A 23,935-nucleotide genomic window follows, 5' to 3' on the forward strand; every position below is an offset into this window, starting at 1 on the left:
AACTTTGAAAACCGAAGCAGTCCCCAGCAATCTGTACTTTTCTTTAGTCCAAAAAAAAAAAAAACAACAGCTCAAATTAAGCATTTGAGCAAAGCCCTGTCACATAGGTTTGAACAATCTGTTCAGCAGGCCCTCTTCTGGCAGACAGATTCACTACAGCACCAAAGTTGAATTTCGCCACAGGGAAAACATACTGCACCTTTTCCACACTGAAAACACCACAACGTGCTTATGCAAAAAAAATAAAAAAAATACTGACCCCAGACTCCAAATCCCTCAAACACACTCTACTTCGCAACTTGATCATCTTTTATTATTTGCAATGTTTCATCTCTCCAATGTTTTCCAGTTTGATGCGAAAGCATTTAATTCCTTAAATAATAAAGAGCGCAAAAAATATTTACACATTTCTTTCAATAAAACTAATCAATGGATCATTGTAAGCACCTCTTACCATCTAACACATCTTAAATACAGGGAAACTGCCATTTTTTTGTTAGGAAAAAAAAAATGGCATTACATCAGATTTTTAAACTTTTAATTTCTGAAAATAAACCAAAAAACAACATTTCCATATGTATGTACAGAACGCTCCTGAAATGTGTTTCCACTTTGCAAGTAGAAAAGGCTTTAGGATCATTACTGTCATTTCATCAAGTTGATTTTTCTATATGCTTCAAGTTTTAATGATTTCTCTTAAAATTTCCACCGCAGGCTTGCTCGAGTGGGGCTTCCACTAAAGACCCCCATCAGTTCTTCAAGAGATGGTAAGAGGTAAGACGCAAAAGTGTGGGGTAGGAAGCAGGACAAGGATGGCTTAGTAGGAAGCATGTTGGATCCCCTCCTCATCCAGCAGCACCAAGGTCAAAAAGGTCAAAGTCCATCCATGACCATCATCCCGAAGTTCAACAGGTCCACCCCTTATTAAAGGATACAGGAAGCAAAAAAGGGCGAAATACAAACGCTACTCAAATTTCATTCGTCACTTAAGAGAATTCATTGAATACTACGCTCATGTATCAGTCTTCGTGGATTTAAAAAACGATTCCTCTCACACACACGAAAGAAAACGCCTGTAAGAGCTCTGCGTTTGATCCGACATTACAAACCTAAAGGACATGATCGCCATCATGCACTCTACACAATATATATGACACCATGTCTGGTTTGTCATATACCACGTTGCATATAAATCTATATTAACATGTAAGAGCAGCGTTGGTTTGTACTTTTTCCCCCATGAATTTCTCATTAAAAATAAATGACGATGAATTGGTAACACGTTCATGCAGTCCTGCAGATTTTTTTTTTTTTTTGTAATTTTATTGTTTTTGGTGGACACTAGCCACAACCGATATAGAGAGCAAAAGAAATGACTGAGAAATGATTGTAGTTTGTATCTGTCAAGCGCCATCCTGATCAGATAAGATTGGCTTTACGAGGATCAAGTTCAACTTGGTTGTCAGACATCCTCCTCTCATTAGTCCCTGGCAGCAGATTCTCTCCAGTGCTACCTGGGCTAGCAAAGTTCAGGATTAGCTGTTGTCTGATTCAGACTCGGCCTCCCGTAACCAAGTGAAGAAGGCAGTGACGGACTTCAGGGCCACACCCTTCCCCAGCTGCTCCGCCGGGTCTTTGCTGGACTCCCATTTGTAGAAGGCTTCCTCTTTGATCACGTCCTCGTCGTACAACGCGTCGAAAAACATGCGCAGTAAATCTGGGTAAAACAGACAAAACTATTCAGCTACACTTCCATCAACAGTGTATTTTTTTGTTGGAAAACAGTAACATTCAGTAAGAAAGTATTCAATTAATCAAAAGTGGCAGTAAAGACTTTCATAATATAAAATATTTTTAAAAATAATAAAAACTTTACAAAATACTAAAATACTATGAAATACTATTACAAATAAATGCTGTTCTTGAATTCTCTACTCAAAGAATTCTGGGGGAGGCGGGGGGAGGAGTGTATCCGTTTCCAAAAGAACATTATGCAGCACAACTGTTTTCCACATTGACTATAATAAGAAATGTCTTGATTCCTTAAGGATCATGTGACACTGAAGACTGGAGTAATGATGCTGAAAATTCAGCTTTTGTCACAAGTATAAATTAATCTAATTAAAATGTTATTTATTTAAAAAAAAATTATTTTAAATTATAATATTTCACAATATTACTGTTTTTACTGAATTTGATCAATTAAATGCAGTCTTGGTGAGAAGCCTTACCGACCCCAAACTTTTGAAGAACAGTATAAATCCAACAAAAAATAAATTTCATGCATAAAAATTAATAAAACGTAACTCCCCCAACTCTCCCAACCCTCCCCCCAAAAAACACACACACACACACACACACACACAAGAAAGACACTGCGTTCTTAATGTTCAAAAGGACTAATGTCATCTGTGCATGTGACTGAAAAGGAGGAAGTGTTAAAATAAATTAAAAAAAAAAAACACTCACTGGCAGGCTGCTCCATCTGCAACATGAGAGCCTGGAGAGCATAGAGTGCCTGCAGCTCCTTAGTTTCATCAGAGAGGTACTTCTGCAGCAGCTTGGCCCTTTGGGTAATCTGCTCCACATCCACCTTGTAGGGATTCTCACCTATGACAGTTCATTAATGCACACAATTAACATCAAGTACAGGTCAGTGGTCTGAAGTCAAACTAAAGTGAGGGCAGTGGATTGCATCTAATGAATTCACTCACATATAAGGGCAGACTGGCACACAGACATCATCAGGGCCCGCACAAACTGATTGGAGCTCATCTTCTGCTCATCTAGGTTGGCCTTTAAAGGAAAGAAATGCCAGTTACACACAATTTAATACCCATAATGCAGATCGCTGCAATACCTTACTGTTTGATTAAAGAGACTTGAACCACAGCCAAAACACACATGCTCACCTCTACCCAGTCATAGATCCTCTGGTTGTTGGCTTTTTCCTGTAACAACCTGTCCAAATGTTTACTCAGCTCCTCAGCAGTCAGTTCCTTCTTACTAGGCTTCTCAGACTCCTCACCCAGAGTGAACTCCATTTCCTACAAATATATACAATGTCATCTTAACGACCTTCAGGCACATGAAGACATATGCACAGTATTATATATATGGGGTGTGTATGCGTACAAATGCATGTAAAATATACAAAAAAAATTATGGCAAAGGAAAAGAACTTCATGAAACAAATTATGAAAAATGTATTTCAGGCAAATATGAAAAATAAAAATGGATCGTTCTTTTATGGCTCTGTCAGTGAAAAGGTTTGCAGACAAAGGATCATCATAAGAAACAATTTATGAAGATTACTAAACTTAAAATAATCTATTCTTTTAAGGTGCTGCCAGTAAAAACATTTGAGCACAATAATATAGTATTGCACAATATATATATATATATATATTTACATATACATTTAACATTACTAGGGACTAGTGTTGTCAAAAGACCTGGTACGTCGGTACTAAAAGAATGAAAACGTTACGGTACCAGGTTTTTTTAAGTACCGGTGGTACCGAGTACCCGGTCAACCCGGTTCTTGATGCGCTATCCAAAAGGTGCGCAGATGCGCTCTCTTCATAAAAGCACTGAGACGTGGCGACATCAAGAGGAGGAAACACATCAAACTAACAAAACACCTTAAAGACAGACACCCAGATCAAATGAAAGAGTTCAAGCATGTAAGTTTCATTTAAATTTTTAATATTTAGATCTTGTGTTTCCCATACATTGATTTATTTGTGGAGGCCCGTCACGATATTGATCTCTCCCACTCTACAAGCGAAATTTTTTTCATTAGCATGTTTTTGTGTTTTGCTTTGGTACCGAGAACTGTGGATTTTCACTGGTATTGGTACCGAATACTGAAATTTTGTTACCGTGACAACACTACTAGGGATGTAACGTTTCACCGTGAGCCGGTTGAAAATGTATATAAATATGAGACGATTCAAATCAGTTGAGATGTTAAACGAATCACGATAAATTTGGGGTGGGAGTTTATATGAATGGTTCTCTGAGGGGAACTGACTGTCTTCAGAAAAGTTTAGATATATTCTTTTCATCTAGTCTCTGTGTAATGCATATTAAAGCAGCGTTCATAAGCGCTGCGCCGCTTTTTTACAGCCAAGGAAACGCTACATCGCTGCTGTTCCATAAGCACCACCTGTTGTCAGAGAGTGAATCTGCATCTCATTCAGAGCTTCTGCTGTCTTTGTTTCGTGCAGATATTTTATGTATTTTAAAATTTCAAATTATACAATCTAATTCAGATTTAAAAAACTGCATGTATACAGCATCTTTGTTTGGATTGTGATTCAAATGCAGTGGTTGCCTCTAATTTTGGTAATTTTGGGCACAGGCAAAGCCTTTGTTTATACAAAGAGGGGTTTTTTGTCTTATTTTTTTTATTAGATTTGGTGTTTGTTTTAACATTTCAATTTAGTTTTGTTATTTGACATATTTCTGTTTCACAAAGAAACGTGCAGCATTTTTTCCAAGCAAAAATATAAGGACTCCTTTTCATTTATAATTTGTCTTAAATCTAAATGTTTAAAAAAAAAAACATCCTGAGAAAATTGAATCATGAAATCAGTATCGTGAATCTCATCGAATCGTGAGTTGAGTGGATCATTACACCCCTAAACATTACAGAAATTATGTTGACCCCATCAATACAGTACAAATAGCTTTCAGTACCTGCTCTATAACAAACTTATTGACATCCTCTTCTTCAGGCAGAAAGTCTATCCAGCTGAGTCCCGCCTCCAACCACATCGCTCCAGCTTTTTTGTGGCTCTGAGAACATTTCAGAGAAGTAAAAAAAAATAAAACAAATTCTGAAACGGCAATGTATGCAAATAATATTTCATAAGCATTTGCCACAGCATGATACTCACCAGTCCTTTGCAGAGAAGGTTAAATATTTCAACAAGCAAGATTGCCGCTTTGCCCATAGGGAGAAGAGGTTTGGACACTTCCCTGTGGATGATTTAAAAAAAAAAAAAAGGTCAGATGTAGGGATATGCCGGTATCAATTTTTCATGTTGCGATTAATTGCTAATGCTTTTATCACGGTATGCGGTATTATCACGATATTGAAATTTAATTTTAAAAAAGTGCTGTCATAATACAGTATAACAGGTTTAATAACTTTTTTCTTATAACAAAAATAACAACGTTTAAATGCAATAAAGCAATACAGAAAAATATATAAAGTTAAAAGTTTTACACAGATTAAAGTGCAAAAGAACTATAAAGACCAATAGGTATCACTTTACAATAAGACCTCATTAGTTAACCTTAGTTAATGCATTAACATTCACAATGAGCAATAGCTACATTTGCTACAGAAGTTATTAATCTTTGTTAAAAAAATACAAGTCTTAGTTCATGTTAGCTCATTAACACAGTTGCAACTTTCGATTTTAACAACGTGTTATTAAATATTGGAATACCTAAGATTAATGAATGTTCAGAAGAATTTTTCATTGGCAGTTTATGTTAACTAATGAATTAACTAATGTTAACTAATGAAGCCCTAATGTAACGCATTACCGAATACCGGCACAAGTCTAGTCAGATGGCGTGTACATCATTTTATTTGATGGTTTATAATCTTCGCATACAAGTATCTGAAACCCAAGATTCAGTGCCAAACCTGAAGAGCTGGCCCATGGGGATGCCTCCCTCTTGCAACATGGGTGTGATGATCTCAGCCATGTAGAGCCAAATATGAGGAATGTCAATGGCCATGTCATCTGCTATCTCCAGAATCTCCTGCAGTCTAGAGTGGGTGAAAACAAACAATAAAGTGCACAGCCACACAGAAACCATTTATATTGTGTAGAAATCATGAAGCCTCAAGCTAATTGAAATAAAATAAGTTTAAGTACTCAAATTTTTAAAACTAAAACTTAAAGATAAATATTATAGACAAATGCACATAAAATTACTAAAACTTACATTAAAATGAAAACTGAAAAGTATAAAAATAAAAGCCAAATCAAAATATTAAACACTAGTATATAAATACAAAAATACTGGGAGAGTTTTGATAGCCCTATCATGTAGCTACTTATGTATTTAAGCAAATTAAAACAAACATCTAGGAAGAGAAAAATAAAAGCCTTTTTTTTTGTGGTAGGGACAATAAGAATATTGGCAGCAACATTAGAGCAAGCTGTTACATTTTGATTAAAGATAGCAAAAAGACCAAAACATAAAAACACCGATAAATACAATAAAGCCAAGGTTTGAAAAAATCAATTTAAAATCATTTACATTAAATAACAGGCCTTTTGCGAGCTTTCTTTCCTGATCAAGACTCAAAACATGGAACAAGCATGAAAAGCTGTTCCTCAATCCCAAGAGTATAGGTCAGTGGCTCAGACACGTAGCAAAAAACAGAGGTCATGACTCATGAGTGTAAAAAATGGCTACAATGTTCAGATGTCATGTGCATCCCTACCATATAATTGTACAGTATAATAAACTGCAGTGGTCTATGAACTCACCCCTTGTAGTACTGCTCAGGAAGTAGTATTCTAGCACTAACAAGCTTCTGAAACAGCAGGCCCACATGCTCTCTAGCGATGGTGCTGCGCTCTAGTGTGGACTCTACACCGTTCCGTACAAACACGAAGAGCAGCGAGGCGCTGTTCAGCTCCTGCACACATTGCACTGCCTCCTACAAAACAGTTACAAGAATAATGTAAGTGGAAGATGCCAGGGTGAATTTACAGGTTATTTTCAAAATGTTTTCTAGGTCAATAATATATATGGATGTACATACCTTCATGTCGTTGATGTGGAGATACTCTTCAATGATGGATTTGGACTTCTTGTCCAGCTCTTCCTCACTCAGGGCGGGTTTGGCTTGAACAGGTGGTGGTGGAGCAGGAGCCGACACTGGCTTCACTGAGAAACCCAAGCAGGTAAAGAGTCGATCAATTTATGAATCATCAACTCAAAGACCGGTACTGCTGGTGCAGCTCAGGACAGTTCTTCAGTCTGTTGAATCCTACCTGTCTCCTTGCTTCTATCACGCTCCCGACTGCCTCGATCACGGTTCTCTGTCATGCTGGACACGCGGCGCACAGAATCTGCTGGTCCACGGCTGTCTCCTCTGCGGTCCTCATTTTCACGGCTGAAGCTGCGTTTGGTGATGGCCTGACGGGGTCTGTCTAGGCCTCGGTCATCCCGCCTACTATCAAATCGGTCAAAGCGATCCCGATCTCGGTCACCACGGTCTCTGTCACCACGATCTCGATCGCTACGGTCCCTACTGGAGCTGTTCCTGCAAAGTAGATAGGTGTTATATAGCAAGTCAAAAACTTGTGTAATAAGATTACATTAGAATTATTACCATGCAGTACTCATTTGCCCTACAGAACAAAAACAGCACTACAAAATTACCTTTGAGGCACTCTACGATCAGAGTCAAGTGAGGATGATGATGATGATCCAGACTGCTGCAATGCAGAGAAACGGTTGATTGTGCTAGTGGCAGGTCTCCCCTGGTCTGCATCAGATAAAAGGACAGCATTAGACAGCATTGACATTTTCCTATAAAAAAAAAAAAAAAAAAAAAACACTGACAACCAAATATTTACATTATCTGAAGAAAATGAGTGACACTTGCAAAACGTGTGCTACAATGTTGTGGGTGGTTGCTAGGTTGTTGTTGAAGTTGCTAAGAGTTGTTGCTACAATGTTCTGACAACCAAGACCACCAAGTCTCTAAGACATGCTGGTTCCTAAATTAAGAATCATGTCTAGAGATGCACCGATTGACCGGCCAGTGAACGGAATCGGCCGATTTTTTGCATGTCTCACGTCTTGCTGATTCCGAGCCGATCCTTTTATAGCCAGCGGCACCGGCAATGACGTCACAGCCACGCGCACGCTTACAGTCGTGTGTAAACATGTCGTTTCGCGTGAGAATGATTCTAATTTTAATTGCATTCAGTGTAAAAGGCGACTGATAATGTAATGATAATGTATTTATAGCCATTTGAATGAATCTGTTGAATGAATGAATAAATGACTCACTCATTAAAACAGACATCTGCCGCCACCTACTGGTGGTTTAGTCATTTAAAAGTATCACTGCATTTTTTCAACATTTATTTGGGTAAAAAAAAAATCAAGTAAAACATTAATCTTATAAAATTAGAATTTTAAATTTTGCAGTGTAAATGCATTTATGGCACCTCAGCTTCATCAAAAAGTCTGTGTAAATGCATCTAATGCCACTTCAGATGCAGCTTCTGTTTCCTCAGCAGTGGTAAGATAGAGTTTGTTAATAATTTCATTTGAATGGTAACAACTCTACAGTTTCTTATTATTCTAACTGAATTCATTGAAACAAAGTAAGACTTTGATGTGAAAGATGACATTTAATAAGGTTAGGGGGAAAAATGACGGCACAGGTGTTTTTATATAAATGTATCTTTTTTGAAGGGAACCGATTGTCTTCAGAAAAGTTGTCATTTTCACTGAATCTTTCCTATAATGCCTGATAAAGCAGTGTTCATGAGTGCAGCGCTGCTTTGATTACAGCCGTTACCGGGGAAACCGCTATTTCTGAGGCTCCAAAAGCGCCTCCTGCTGGCAGAGAATGAACATGCACTTTCAATAAGCCCGTCCGCTGTTTTATATTTACATTATATAGATATATATTTCCCAAAGGGGAAGTGCCAACACAGAGCGTAAGTCTGTGGAAAACACTGGAAAAGTAATACCACCTTTCCTAAAGTCACATGATTTGAGGTATCACTCATTGGTAAACAGCAGCAATTGCTGAAATCAAAGTTTAAATGAATATGTAAATATGTGCAGCACGCTTTCTACTCAATAACGAAATAAACACGCAACAAAAATGACAGCGTAGAGAAAACAGCAGTTAAGAAAGCATCTGATCATAAAGGTGTGGATAAGTTTGCACTAGCTCTGCAATCGGCACCACAGTCAGGTCACGTTTATTTATATAGCGCATTATACAATAAATTGATTTAAAGCATGCAGCTTTACAGTATTAAACAAGAAAAAAAAAAAAAAAAAACAGTCTCACAGTGTCAAGTCTCGCTTTCAGGTAGAATTACAACTTGACTTTCTGCTATAAAGCAGCTGTCCAGTGTGGAACTAGCTAATGATAGAATCTTTTTATTAGTGAATGCAAAAAAATAAAAATAAAACAATAATTACATTAAAGTGATAGTTTGGTTTGCATAGCTTAAAGCTTGATCTAGCTCAGTACTGTTTTGATTACTATAAGGTTTTAAGAGAGCTAATGTGAATAACAATTTATCAAAAATACAATAGTACAATAGTAACATAATTGTTTGACAATTGACATTCACTTCAAAGCAGAAGTGACTACCTTGTTTTATTTATCAGTTAGTTTAACTCAGTGTAACATATGTGTAACTCAGTATTTTAACTAATTGTAAAAGCTGAATAATAGAACAAAGCCTACTGATTAATTGGTGAAATAATCGACAATTAGTCGCTTAACCGGTGTAATAATCGCTAGATTAATCGATTATATATAATAAAATAATCGTTTGTTGCAGCCCTACATTAATAGCTGGGCTTCTCTATGCTAAGTGAGGTCCGAGGTAAATAAGAGTAGGCGATTGCTCACCTTGATCTCCAGTGGACTTGGCTCCTGTGCCTCCACTGCTCCCTTTGCCCCAGCTACCCCAGGAGCCCTTTCCTCCTGGGGCCAGCAGCTGGATGTTGAAATCACCAGGCTGAAGAAAAAAAAAAAAAAGAGGAAAAATGGCTAAGCACACCAAACAACAAATCATTATGCTATGAAAAATGTCATTTTCAACAACTACATTATAAAAGTTGGGTATTCTAAAATAGAAGTAATGTTACAAAGCCTCACCTTAGTAATTTTACTGAGGCGGCTGGTGTCAATCGGTCTGTTCTTTGTGGTAATAGGCACTATGTTCCAGCCCTCATCCTGGGTCTGGCTACCACGGCCGCCAGAGGAGTGCGGCCCACCACGGCCCCCTCGACCCTGACTGGAGTCTTTCTTAGACAGCAGCTGTTGCTGTACTTTTATTTGTTCTCTGTGTTCTTCCAACTCTGCCTCTTTATGGATCTGATCAATGGTCTTGGGACCCTGATCTCCTCTTCTGGGCACCCAGTTGTTCTGTGTGACAGAGACCACATACACAGTTAAAAGAATGAAGATATAAATAGTGAGAAGAACTGAAAACATACCATATGTGTTCTAAGTTTTAAGAACTGTAAATGAGGTTCCTGCCAAATACCTTTTAAAAAAAATTTGCTAAACCAAGCATGTGGTTACCTTTCGGAGGTCTAATACATCCTGAAGCATGAAGCGGATTCTAGAAGACGTCTTCCTCTCTTTAATGATCTTCTCCATCTGGTGGAAGTACTGATCCATACGAGGCTGCATACAATAGGCCAACATTAAATCTGACTGTAGCAAAGTAAACGACTGTCAAAAATGCTATACAATAGAAAAATATAGTACACAAAAGGAATGTAGACCTAATGTAATCATAAAGCTCATATCCCATTATAAACCCACAAGAGTTCTGATGGGTAATTGATTATGATTGGTCAATCACAGCATCCTGCTTAAGTACAAATGGTGCTGTACCTTGGCCTTCTCAAAGTCTAGATCTTTTCCAATGGTGGATAGCAGCCGGCAGAGGCACTCTAAGCTCTCCTCATCATGGTTCTTCAAGAGCTTGACAATGCAGTCATGCATGATGGGTTCTGTCAGCATTTTCAGCTTGAACAGCTCTCCGATGAACTTGATGTTTCCAAGCGACCGTCTACGTGCCTTGTCCTTGGCATCCACCAGCTCCTCATTCAGGCGCTGACGTTCCTCTTCCTAAGGTAAAAATAAAACATTGTTTCCATTTTAATAGAACCACTTCATACACTTTGTACAGAATTAATTTTACAAATGTGGCAAGACGTCACCTCAGTGGCAGCATCCAGCTCTTTTTGTTTCTGCTCAAAGATCACGTCATCATCCTTGTCCTTTTCAAACTCCTTCTGACAACGATTGAGCAGTAGTTTACGGAAATTCACAGTGACTCCCGGTTTGTCTGAAGTGGGGACTTTAAGCTGGAAAAGAAAATCAGTAACAATCTCAATTATTTCCCCATTCACATTTCCTACAAAACTAGCAATTCAGGTAAACAGCCAAGTAATTCTGTCATCAATTACTCAAATGTGGTAAACAAAAGCTGAGTGCGAGAACCAATGAGGTTTGTTTACACATCAAGAAAGGACGGTTGAGCCTCTGTTGACCATTTTTTATGATCTCTATACGTATGTGCGCTGATCAATATTTATGTGAATAAAGGCTAAATTAAATGAGTTAATCTCTTCAGAAGAGCGACTTAAACCTTAAACTTTTTTTTTTTTTTACAGTGTTTTTATTAACTTTGTGAAGCAAGAAATTTTGGTACAAAGGACTTTGTCAAGTGACAGAAATCTTTTAGGCTTACTGTCATTTGTATGTTTCGAAGATGAACTTAATTCTTATGGATTTGAAACGACATGAGTGCAACAAGTGGATAGTTCACTAAAAATTAAAAAATGAATTGTCTACATTTGCCACTGCAGAAATGGCAAATCAATTAACTTATTACTGACAAACACTATTAAAGCTCCTCAGTTCCTCAATCCCATCAGAGTATATCAGTGGCCCAGACACGTGGCACAAAATGGAGGTCATCATTGGAGCCCACACATGCAAGCCAACATACAGATGAACGTTACTCACCCCCATAAGGCAGCGGCACATGTTGGCATAAGCTACAGAGAAGTTGGGTTCAGAGATGGCTTTCTCGAAGATGAGGTCAATGACACCCTTGAGCCTCTCTTCAGTGTCTATGGTGAGCTCCGTCACCTGCTTCATCAGCTGCTGGAACATCTGTGGCGTGAGCTTGTTAAGGATGCTGCGCACGCGGCGGAACAGCTCCTGCGTTTTCACAGCTTCTGAGTCTTCCTTATCCTCCTCTCCTCCACGCTCTCTGCCTTGCTTCTTCACTGAAGGCGTCCAAGCATTCTCAGCCTGGTTGAGTTCCACATTGTCTTTAAGAGACAAGCTGGTGATGATCTTGGGGTTGCGACTCATTTGGTCTTTGCCTCGACCCGGCTGAGGGCGCCGTGCAGACTGAGAGGAGTGCAACTTTTAAAAATAAATGATCGATCTCAACATACAGCAACATTACTTTTAACTGAATTTTGAATCATAAGAGAAAAGAAAGAGTCAACTTACCGGTCCTCGCCCTCCTCCTCCGGATGACTGTCTACCCAAGTTAGCATATGAAGGTGTGAAATCGGGCCCACAGTTCATCAGACTCCTGGGATCCAAGGGCCGCAAGGGGGTTTTATTTGCCTGTTGTCCAAACAGCAAAGAGCAAGAGGGTGATTAAAATATTTAGCAAGACAGCACAGGTTAAACCTGTTGGGTCCAGATGGAAGCCTCACCTTGTCCAAGACAACGTCACTGATGTGCGGCAAACCCTCTGGCTTGTGCATGCTTGCACCAATGAACTGGAAACCAAGTAGGAATTCTCGATCATATTGTTTCTTCTCCTCTGGGTTGATGGGCTTCCATTGCTCTGCAAAGGGGAGAGCGAAGAGAGAAAAAAAAAAGTTGCAAAACAGGTCCACAAACATTTTGAATAAGAATTTCCCCTGCACAAAACAAACTAAAAATCAAGAAAGCCTTGATGTACCACTTATCCAAGTTATGGATTACAGGTTTGGTTTATTTATTTTTTGCATTCCCAATAAATAAACTTAATTTAAAAATTTTAATTTTATTCACTGTCGAATGCACAAAATAATGCAATGACAGTTAAAAACATTTTTTTTAATAAAGTATACAACTTCCCCCAAAAATTGTATAAAAACATGTCAAATGCAAATGTAAAAGTCTGGGGTCAGTGACTCAGCAAGACAACTGTTTTCAACACTTATAATACAACATGTTTCTTGAGCATCAAATCAGCATATTAGAATAAGATCTGAAAGATCATGTGACACTGAAGACAAAATAATGGCGGCTGAAAATTCAGCTTTGCCATCACAAGTATAAATTACATTTTAAAAAGTATAAAAATTGAAAAGTTATTTTAAATTAATAATAATAATTTCACAATATTACGGATTTACTGTATTTTTTTTAATCAAATAAATGTGGCCTTGGTGAGAATAAGATTATTCAAAAACATTTAAGAAATCTTACCCACTCCAAACTTTTGAACGGTAGTGTGCTTACAGTAAACTGCCCTCTAAATAAAAGGACTCTCATATATTGCTGTAATCTATAAAACAGGATGAACATTCTCAAATGAGACCCAATTAATTTGACTTCTAACCTTCTTTATATTGATACTTCTGTTCCACAGGTTTAGACGCCTCAGGCTCAATATTTTCTGTGTCAAGCTTGTCCTCTTTGTCCTCCCATGTTTCGTCTGACTCTTCAGCTGGTGGGGCAGGGGTTGGAGCTGGGGAGGGCTCTTTCTGAGCAACCTCTGGCTCAAGAGCAGGCTTTTCCTCCTCAGGCTGAAATGGATACAGAAGATTTATAAATGCACAACTGAACTCTTCATAACAGTCACAGAAGTCCTACTGTAATAAAGCCAAAATGTGTCATATTACTACAAACCTCTTTGAAGGCATCTAGGACATCTCCGACATCTTTCTTATTCAGATCCTTGATCTTCTTTTTCTTCTTTGGCACTGTTGTCGCGGCAGCTAGGAAAAGAGAAACCAAAGTCAAACTTCATCTTGAAGGAGAGAAACCAATATGCTAAGTTTTTCTCAAGAACTTATTTCCCCACCTTGCATAGTCATTTCCTCAACAGGGCAGACTGTTACAGGGGCAGGTGTCTCCTCTGCTTTCTGCTCCTCTGCTTCCTCTACAGGTGCTTCCACGGCCATAAGGCAGCTCTGTTGGACCTGAGGAACTTCTTGTTCAGCAACTGGATTAGTGGAGCTCTCTGGCTTCACTACTGGAGCCTCTGCAGAGTCCTCAGGCAAACCGTTAAGCAAAGGCTGTTCCTTTGGCTCATCAACGACTGGTTCTGGAACAGGTGTCACTGTGGTTACAGGGGCGGTGTCCTTGGAAGCAACGTCACCATCATTGGCTACAGAAGGAGGAGGCTCCACAGGGGTGGAGATGACAGCAGCCGGGCTAGATGTGTCAGATGCGGCCTCTGTTTCGACCACAGGTTCAGCCACAGGTTCTGGCTCTTTCTCTTTGGCTACCTCTGACTCCTCTTGCGCAACCCCAGTAGAAGTCTGCTCTACTGGAGGGGCGTCCTCAGGCTCCTTCTTTTGAACTGGGGCATCAGGGAGTACTGGAGCATCCACACTGTCACCAGTTTGAGGCTTTGAAAGTTGGGGATTGTTTGTGGGAGGAGACGACGGTGGGAGTGCAGGGGATATCGCAGAGTCCTCTCCTGGAGGAATGGGAATCTTGCTCACAGGTGAAGCAGGTCTGACCTCTGACACAGGTTCAGAGTCAGTGGCTGAAGGTGCAAGAGGGGCTTGCTCTGGCGTCTTTGATGGAGGAGGGGTGGACACAGCTGCAGGAGGAGCCATGGACTTCGCTTGATCATCTGAGGATCAAGGACAGGAAAGAGTACAAACATAAAATAAGCACAATCAAAAAAAATAAACAAAATATTCCACCTGCTGTTTTAACATTTCTGGGGCTGGACTCACAAAACATTCTTAGAAAATGAGAAGGAAAATATCTAACAGCAAAGAAGAATTTCATTCTAACTTTGGAATATTTTTTTTATCCTAAAACAAGATCATTCTAAAATATATTTTTTCTTAAGATTGTTCTAAAGACAAAACTTAAGAATTTGAATTTCTGATAAGAATATCCTTAGAAATTAGTGTAAATAACCTTAAAAGGTTAACCTCCAACCTGGTGTTTGAGTGGTTTTAAACATTAAGCATTACAATATAACACTAGCTACATATACATATTACTTATAGAAAGAACGAGTACACTGAAGTGACACCACTTATTGATTGAACTTAAACAACAATCGTTATGCATGACGTGACATTTCTCTGAATTTGTAGGATGGTGGGCAAATGAATACAACAGAATAACAATATAAAATACACAATGAAGGTACTGAGTGCTGAATTCTGGTCAAGCTTACTGCAACAAAAGGAAGCACAAAAAGACAGCCTTTGAGCTGTTTTTGATCAGAGTTTTCAGCAAGAAGTGGCATAAAATCAGATAACACCAAAGCCTGTTATAAAAATATGCCCTTAAAAAAATATGAGAAAAATTAAGTATAAGAATCTGCTTAAAAGTACTACTGCTCCAAATAAAATGCATTTCTTGCTACCATCACTTCAGGTTCACATTGTTTGTGATTTGATAACTCTTTTGAAACTTTTGGTGCCAAAAACTTTTTTCCCAATGACATTTTGAGCCATGGAAATAACTTTTGAAACTCCCTGATTATTTCCACATTTTCAAGGACAGTGGGAACTCAGACTTCAATGTCAAAAACCTGTTTGGGTATTTTCAAGAAAGCCCACTCACCAGCTCTGATCACAGCAGCAACAGCCGGAACACTTTCACCATTGGTCTGGACAGGACCTGCCACCTCTGGACCAGCAGTCTAAGAACAACAATCCATTAAAAGCAGTTAGGGCTTGAACGATTAATTGCATTTGCGATCATATGAAAAAACTCGATTTTTCAATCGCAGAGGCTGCGATTACACTCGGTCACGTGACACGCGAGAGTAAAGAGGTGTGTTTGACTTGAAAATCGATCGGTGTATGACATCAAAGTACAGCGAGAAGAAAGCATGGAGACGTCCCACTCTATTATAGCTCTCGCAGTACTTTGATGACACACACCGAACGATCTAAGCAGCGCTGCTTCAAGTCAAGCGCGGGCCATCAGCAGAAAAAGAAAAGAAAACAGTAAACAGCCAAAGGACGTAACTTAGAATGGGTGATGGATCGCTTTGTGAAAGGGAAGAGAAAAGCCATAGATGAAGTCGCACAGACCCCGGCAGGTGCTGGTCATTCAAAAGCTAAATGTAGAAAATATGACGAGGCATATCTTGCTCTCGGCTTCACTCACTGTGTCTATATACCAGACACCATGCCGCAACAGCTCTACACTTGACGCGACAAAACGACCGTTGCAAATCATTTTAACTTTGTGTCAGTACATCATAAATAGAACAAGGGTCGAATTCCATACGGCTTTTTTGCACCCTTGAAGGGCACTTCGGGAAGGGGGCGCCATTTGTAGGGACGTTCCAAACGAAAGTGAACAATTGAATCCCTTCACAAAGTGCCCTTCCAGAAGTCCGTTAGTGAAGGGAACATGCGCTGGTCACTTTACGGAAGTGATTTCCATTTGTGATCATGTGATCTTCAGTTAGGAGATCTTGCGATGCATTTTAAAGCTAAGTTGTGGTTGATTTTGACACAAACGTAAGTAGAATAGGCTAATTAAATTTGTCTGTAATACATGTAATACAAAATATTTTCGTCAGAAATATTAAAATGGTAGTGTAAGCAAGTGTGGTTGATTTCGACTTCACATACAAACGTAAGTAGAATAGGCTAATTAAATTTGTCTTTATTTTAATGTAATACAAAATATTTTTCGTCGGTGATAGAAATATGATTTAAGACGGTAGTGTTAGCAAGTTTTAAGCAAGTTTAGCTTGAAAAAGTTTAATAGTAATAAGACACAATTAGATAATATTTTAATAAAATAAGAAATATTTATTTGCTACAACTGATGGAGTACTGAATGCTGCACGCACGCGCAGCGTTGCCAAGGTAACATCTGGTCAGTCACTCCCTTCTCCAAGGGAGTTCCAAACGCTTATACGAGACCGTAATGCCCTACACCCTTCAAAGAACACACTTCAAGGGCTTTGCCCTTCGAAGGGAGTATGGCATAGGGATGCTCACTTGCGTTTGGAATTCGCCCAAGGCATCAGTTTAAAGGGGTCATATGATGCTGCTAAAAAGAACATTATTTTGTGTATTTGGTGTAATGAAATGTGTTTATGCGGTTTGAAGTTAAAAAAACACATTATTTTCCACATACTGTACATTATTGTTTCTCCTCTATGCCCCGCCTTTTTGAAACGCGTCGATTTTTACAAAGCTCATCGGTCTGAAAAAGCGAGGTGTGCTCTGATTGGCCAGCTATCCAGTGCGTTCTGATTGGCCAAATACCTCAAGCTTGATGTAAAGATCTTCTTTATGCACCAAGAGCTTATAACACTCCAAAGTTCCAAACACGCCTTCTTTTATAGGTTTAAAGAGGGGGGCGCGACCAAAAAAGTTTGAGAACCACTGGTCTAAAGTTAACAGATAGTGTTTAGTGCAGTCCACATTTACATGTTTATTACAGTGACATTTAATTACCTAAAGTAGTGTGGTAAAGCAACAGATTTGTTTTTATATTTCTGCAATCTACTTTAGTTTGTGTGATCTGTTACTGACTTTCATATTAATGTTTACACCAGGCTTATTTGTCAGTGCTTTATGCTGTCATAATTATTACATGCTTACAAGGTTGGAAGTTCAACAAATCAGTCAATGTACTACTGTGATTGTAGTTGTTAAATGAAAATGTCATTCATATCAATTCATGCATCACCTAATTTCATCGCAACATATAGGCCTGGCCTACAGAAAAGAACATTTATGTTTAATTACCTAATAGTGTGTTGGTCATTCTTAGACATGTGCCGGTATTCGGTAATGTGATATATCACAGTAATGAATATGCACGATATTGTCATCGTGGGCACTTCTAAATACTGTGAATAATTATATATTACAAATTATTCAGAATTTTGAATGCATTTTAAGAATACTTTTCCCATCAACTGGTCAAAATGCCCAACACCGCTGTAAGCTGCGTGAAAGACGCATGTGCACTCTGATGTACACAAGCGCGGACGAGAAGCGCATGGCGGAACATGTGAGAGACGCTCTGGATGAAAGCGCACTTTCACTCTCTGACAGCAGATGGCGCTAAACTGCAGAAAAGCAGCCACTACCCCGGAAACCCTGTAAACAAAGCAGCTGCACTACTTTGTTTCTGAATCGTGTTTAAATGATTTAAACAGCCATTCAGATTTGTGTATTTGCTATGATGTTCATCACAGAGCAGTGATACCTATTGGTCTTTATAGTTCTTTTGCACTTTAATCTGTGTAAAACTTTTAACTTTATACATTTTTCTGTATTGCTTTATTGCATTTAAATGTTCAGTTATTTTTGTTATAAGAAAAAAGTTATTAAACCTGTTATACTGGACAGCACTTTTTTTTTTAAACGAAATTTCAATATCGTGATAATACCGTATACCGTGATAAAAGCATTAGCAATTAATCGCAACATGAAAATTTGATACCGGCATATCCCTAGTCATACCATACAATGATTTATAGCTTGTCTTTGTTGAATAATACAGAACATAAAAGAGCTTTAAAAAAATAACTGCATACTAAATCGCAATATTGGTAAAAAAACAAATCGCAATTAGATTAGTTTCCAAAATCATTCAGCCCTAGCATGTCCTTTTTGCCATGCTCATGTCATTATAAACACATGAAGCTATCAACAAACCTGTGGAGGAGTAGGTGTGGAGGTTGTTCTCCCACCAGACATGATCTCTTCAGTGATGTCACGTCCACCCTGGTTGGGGTCACGTATTCTGATCTGTAAGGAAACAACTGGTAAGTCACAGACAAATGGATCAAAATGAAAACACACCAAATGTTGTTCCCACCCACCTGTTTGCGCTCTCTCGGTTTGACTTGTCCTGACTGCTGAGGCGGAGCTTGCTGTGGAGGTGGAGCTGGTTGCTGCGGAGCGGGATTCATCATGACAGGCGTGGCGGACACTGGAGTTGGGTACTGCTGTGTTGCAGGATAATAGGCAGCCGCTAGACAACAACAACAAAAAAAAAAAAACAGACAATCAGCTTTAATGGGAGGGGGACACATGCAAAGTATTCTCCCGCCAAAAGCACTTCTCGATGCTTTGGGGAAAACAATACTTCATATCAATCTTGTCATAAATCTCTTAATGATAATCACAAATCGATAACTGTCCTTTTAACATCCCAGAATGTTTGCAGTTGTTTTTTTTGTCTAGGACATGGAGTCAGAAGTTGAAGTAGTATTACATCAAAGGTTACATGTTACCTGCGGTGTTAAAACACAACCAGCCAGGCTAAGACACAGACAAGAGGTGCAACAGAAACAGCCCTGCGCTTCAGACTCACCAGGATAGCGCTGGGAGGTGAGAGGAGCTCCGTGCAGCGAGAGACGTCCGTTCTCTCTTCCCGCACCTCTCCCCCCACCCCCCTGCCTCTCCCTCCCTGCCAGAGAGGGATCTGAACTCAGCCAAAAGAGAAGGGAAGAGAGAAAAGCAAGAAAAGACCGAGAGAAAGAGACAAAGGTCGAGAGTGAGTAAGAGGAAACAACAAGCAACAGATATAAGTGCTGAACATGGTTAGTGAGCCAATAATCTGAGCAGAGGGTAGAACTAGGCGCTTAGTGGTTAGTTATGACAGGGATATTATCTAATGTATATTACTAATATAACAGAAGTCTTCTAAGGTGAAGTTACAAAATCTATCCAAAACATACACAATTTTATATTCAAAAAGGGGTGGGAGGGTATTGGAATAAACTCTACAGCCAGGTTTTTTCCCCATTGTTAAAGGGCTGTCACACACCAGTTACTGTTGTTCAGCAAATTTTTGTGGGTGTAATGCAGTCATTTCAGTAGTAATTAATGTAATCTTGAATTTCATGTGAGGGCAATAGATCTCCCCATGCAGATTTCACAATAGATTCAAGTTCAAAGAGAAAGCTGCTTGGTCTGAAAGTGACCTCTGTGTAATGAATGCTTCATACACCACACAGTATTGACAAAGGACCAAAATTATTTTGCTAATATAACTGCACATTATCATCATTCTCTTTACTGGAAAAAAAAAAACACTTTGAAATACAAGAAAAAATACAGATACATTATGAAAAAGGCACTTATAGAGTCATGTAACTTGTATCAAGTGTAATTTTGGCACCACAACAACAGATCTACAAAAATGTTTCCTGAACATTTAAAGATTCATCAGGAATCCGATGTGTTCTACAGACTGGTGTAAGACCACTTTTGAATGAAAACAGCAAGATATACAAGTAAGAAAAAAACAGGGTTGGGTGGTTCAAACAAGCAGGGGAGGCCCAGAGCAGAACCTCTTACCATATGTACCGCATTCAGCTGGACTGCTTCCAGGGTAAAAGCCTGCAGAGTACTGCTGCGTTGGGGGCATGTAGGTGGGCCGGTACTACAATAGAAAACAAAAGGTTGTTAGATGCACGAACAGCCTCACAAAAAGTGCAAAACATAGCTGTTCAAAGAACAATAGGTGTTACCTGTCCATGCAGGAAAATGGTATGGCCCTGAGTGTTGGCGAATGGCAACTGTTGCTGGGGAATCATCATAACCTGTGAGGTAGGTTGGTAGACATGAGTGGGTGCAACAGACCGGGGGGTGCTGCTGGGTGGGACCCGAGGGGCACTGCCTTGCATGTTGGGCCGGTTAGGGTAATACGGCTGTTGGGGAAATGAGACCGATTCAGAAAACAAGCCACACAAGACCAAACTTCAAATTTTCTGTTACTTCTGTAATGTTACTTCATCCACATCCATTCATAAGCATGCAAACGCAGGATCAAATTTTCAGCAGTCATTACTGCAGTCTTCAATGTCACATGATCTTGGAAAACTAGTGTAGACTATATTTTAAGATCAGTATATTTGACACTAACATAATTACAAACAGAAGAGCTGAAGCACAACATCCTTTTACCCACATTCATTCTTGAATGCTTAAAGCCTGAGACCACACTTCTTCCTAACTTGCCACCAGTTCACACCAAGAATGATCAATAACTTATTTTCCTTTGTGATCCTTCTCAACATGAAATCAAAATGACCCCATTTTCTTAACACAAATTTCTAGTCTTACTATACACAATTCATCAGTATAAGTGGTAACTTGCTTTTTCTTTAAATGTCTGGACAGTCTGATTACATTGGCTGTGGACAGAGGGAGATGAGAGGGCCAGTTACCTGCAGTGACCTGAATCCACCCTTCAGCCACACAAAATAGCAGAAGAAATAGAGTGGAGAGAAGGTGTGAGAGAGAAACAGACAACAAGAAGCAGCAGTAAACGTTAGCCATCAGCAGTGAAAGCAAGCTTCCAACATGCACAGTTAAGAACAGTCTGAGAAATACAGTGCAAGTACAACAAAGATCAGTGGCACACAGAGAACAAGTTGGCAATGGTGAAAGGTTAAGACTCAAAACCGCTATTAAAACACATGCAGCCTCTGACAATTAGGGTTGGGAATTTGTTCATTATATGATTTAGAAAGTTCAGTTCTGTTAACATTTCTCAAACATATTCAGTCTGACCAGTTTGTAAGATGTAAATAAACATTTTGGGAAGTGTTTACATTCTTAATTTTTTTCACATTGATCAGGTTATTCCAGGTCTACACCAACCCTTTCAAGCTGACTAAAATTTCATTTGGCTTGAGGTGTTTATAAGAAGGCTTTTCAGTCAGATTCAGCCATCAATCCAACTACTGGTGAGCCTTCAACGGATTATTTGGTTGAATGTAAAAGTAGCTATTGGTTGCATGCAACAAAGGCATAAGTACAACCAGTAAATTACTCCTTTGAGCAAGTTATTTTCAAAGAATCAGAAAGACTGATTGGTTTGAAACTGTCTAAAGACACTGAATAGGCCAGAGAGACATTATGGGGTTCATGTCATTACTTTCATCAATTCTAACTCAAAAGAAATCAAGAAACGTTTTAATAAAATAAATTATAAAACTTAAATGGAGTGGTTACTTATCAAGATACATCGGGAACAGGTTTGTTGCAATAAAAAGTAAAAAAAATTTAGTGCTTTGTGAGAAATGTGTGCTTCTTCAAAAGTACTAAAAAGAAAAGAAAAAAAAAAAAAAACTTAAATTGAATTGAATCTGAACAGGATTCATTAAACATATGGATTCCCAACCCTACTGACAACGGTAATGAATACACAAAGACTAGCAAGAGCAGCACCTAAATGCAAGAGAACCTACAGACAGAAGACTTCAGAAATCAAGCAGGCTCCAGTTTATGAAAATTGGTAGTACCTGTTGGTGTAAAGCACGAGGCCCTGGCACAAACTGGGAGGAAAGTAAAGAGTAAAAGGTCAAAGTTGAGATGCAAAAAAGAGGTGGACTCTGTCACACGTGCAGTTTTTCCTCAGACACAAGCAGGAATTAGGACATCTAGCTAAGCCAAAAAATAAAATAAAAAAACACACCGTCATAGCTTGAAGATAGTGTACCTGTCTGGGTTGCGGTGCAGTGTTCATTTGTGGAGATGGCCCAGGAAAAACAACCGAGGGAGGCTGACCTGGGGGATAGGCAGCCTGTAGAACAAATGGAAACACTGATAATGTTAAAGGACACTCATATAATCCTGATCAAAACCATAAGCTTCTCTGATTCCGCTTTCACCTGTGTCAGTCCTGGCGATTGGGCGGGGTGGGGAACGGCAGGGGGTCCTGTTATAGGCTGAGGTGGTTTATTCATTTCCTGTGGTTCTGCATGAGGGGGCCTCACACTTGCCTGCCAAACTAGTGAATCAGGAAAACATGATTTCATGAGTAATAATCAGATACAACCAACCATGTTTTAAAGCAATATAGACAGGTTGGGCTTTCCATTGCCAACTTATCAAAATTATTTTTTTTAACAGCCATGCAAGTAAAAAATACAATAATATGTGTTTTAAATAATACTTTGTGAAAATCATACCTCTAAATTAGTATTATGAATCTCTGGGGTATCGACAAGCCCTCAGGGAGAGTTATTGTGTAGTGTGTTAGCAATTCACCCTGGAGAGAAATAAAGAGGAAATTAATTTGCTATTGCACTGGAGAAAAAAAAATTCTGTGTTCAGGATTTTTTTGGACGGGGCTAAAACAGTGGCTCGATGATGCACTGGAGCCACCGATCATGGTCCCTCACCTAACACTATAATAACTGTAGATGACGCACCGGAGCCACCGAGCATGGCCCCTCCCCTAACACTATTATAACTGTCGATGACGCACCAGAGCCACAGAGTAGTGTTGTCAAAAGACCCGGTATTTCGGTACCAAGTCGGTACTAAAAAAAATTTAAACGTTACGGTACCAGGTTTTTTTAAGTACCGGTGGTACCGAGTACCCGGTCAACCCGGTTCTTGATGCGCTACCAGAAAGCTATCTTCCAGTGTTCCCAAGTGCTTAACACTGTTGCCATGGGTTGTTTTTCATGTCCGCGGGTTGAAAAACGACCCCATTAACGTGATATTTAGCCCCTGGAATGCGAATTTTACCAGGGGAACCCCGCCAAAACACGCGTATTTTATCCCCGGAACGCGATTGGGCGGGTTTTGTGAAAACCTGGCAACCACTTCATAAAAGCAGTGGCGACCTCAAGAGGAGGAAACGCATCAAACTAACAAAACACCCCGATCAAGTTCAAGCAGGTAAGTTTCAATTACATTTTTAATATTTAGAGCTTCTGTTCTGTTGGGAATATTAGAAAGAATTTTGTTCAACATGATTTCTTTAACTATTTAATGCTCCTATAATTTTTACTACTGTAAAAAACAGGAGGACATAATGGTATTTACTATTTTTCACACCAGAGGCTTTTAAATGAACTGTGTAACCAAAATATGCGTGTTAGAGAATGTACAAATGTATGGTTAACAGTGTTTATGTCATATCAGTCCGTCAGAAAAAGTTTTTTTTTTTTAGTTAGTT

The 23,935-nt window shown here is 39.1% G+C and overlaps 1 protein-coding gene across 15 annotated transcripts in view; it reads right to left on the reverse strand.

Moving 5' to 3' along the window:
• Positions 1–288: 288 nt before the first annotated feature.
• Positions 289–23,935, reverse strand: part of LOC107677601 (eukaryotic translation initiation factor 4 gamma 1-like) — a 32,359-nt gene continuing 8,712 nt past the window's right edge. The window contains exons 2-34 of one of the 15 annotated variants that reach the window (XM_016472594.1): positions 22,938–23,017; positions 22,638–22,756; positions 22,466–22,549; positions 22,269–22,301; positions 21,189–21,209; positions 20,490–20,669; positions 20,317–20,401; positions 19,328–19,438; positions 18,834–18,985; positions 18,667–18,759; positions 15,593–15,671; positions 13,860–14,639; positions 13,685–13,773; positions 13,395–13,581; positions 12,499–12,632; positions 12,287–12,406; positions 11,789–12,181; positions 10,978–11,124; positions 10,649–10,885; positions 10,331–10,435; positions 9,902–10,171; positions 9,653–9,761; positions 7,423–7,528; positions 7,032–7,303; positions 6,800–6,924; positions 6,522–6,694; positions 5,666–5,791; positions 4,905–4,986; positions 4,705–4,803; positions 2,913–3,047; positions 2,715–2,796; positions 2,470–2,610; positions 289–1,717 (exon numbers count right to left, since the gene is read on the reverse strand). In XM_016472594.1, the coding sequence (XP_016328080.1) occupies positions 1,536–1,717; positions 2,470–2,610; positions 2,715–2,796; positions 2,913–3,047; positions 4,705–4,803; positions 4,905–4,986; positions 5,666–5,791; positions 6,522–6,694; positions 6,800–6,924; positions 7,032–7,303; positions 7,423–7,528; positions 9,653–9,761; positions 9,902–10,171; positions 10,331–10,435; positions 10,649–10,885; positions 10,978–11,124; positions 11,789–12,181; positions 12,287–12,406; positions 12,499–12,632; positions 13,395–13,581; positions 13,685–13,773; positions 13,860–14,639; positions 15,593–15,671; positions 18,667–18,759; positions 18,834–18,985; positions 19,328–19,438; positions 20,317–20,401; positions 20,490–20,669; positions 21,189–21,209; positions 22,269–22,301; positions 22,466–22,549; positions 22,638–22,712 (5,007 nt within the window). In that variant the 5' untranslated portion in view covers positions 22,713–22,756; positions 22,938–23,017 and the 3' untranslated portion in view covers positions 289–1,535. Of the gene's footprint in view, positions 1,718–2,469; positions 2,611–2,714; positions 2,797–2,912; positions 3,048–4,704; positions 4,804–4,904; positions 4,987–5,665; positions 5,792–6,521; positions 6,695–6,799; positions 6,925–7,031; positions 7,304–7,422; positions 7,529–9,652; positions 9,762–9,901; positions 10,172–10,330; positions 10,436–10,648; positions 10,886–10,977; positions 11,125–11,788; positions 12,197–12,286; positions 12,407–12,498; positions 12,633–13,394; positions 13,582–13,684; positions 13,774–13,859; positions 14,640–15,592; positions 15,672–18,666; positions 18,760–18,833; positions 18,986–19,327; positions 19,439–20,316; positions 20,402–20,489; positions 20,677–21,188; positions 21,210–22,268; positions 22,302–22,441; positions 22,550–22,637; positions 22,757–22,937; positions 23,018–23,935 lie in introns of those variants that run through there. The other 14 variants (XM_016472570.1, XM_016472620.1, XM_016472612.1 and 11 more) reach the window with 14 other exon arrangements.

This window comes from Sinocyclocheilus anshuiensis, unplaced genomic scaffold, assembly GCF_001515605.1.
Source record: "Sinocyclocheilus anshuiensis isolate Anshui unplaced genomic scaffold, SAMN03320099.WGS_v1.1 scaffold1299, whole genome shotgun sequence".
NCBI classification, from domain to species: domain Eukaryota; kingdom Metazoa; phylum Chordata; class Actinopteri; order Cypriniformes; family Cyprinidae; genus Sinocyclocheilus; species Sinocyclocheilus anshuiensis.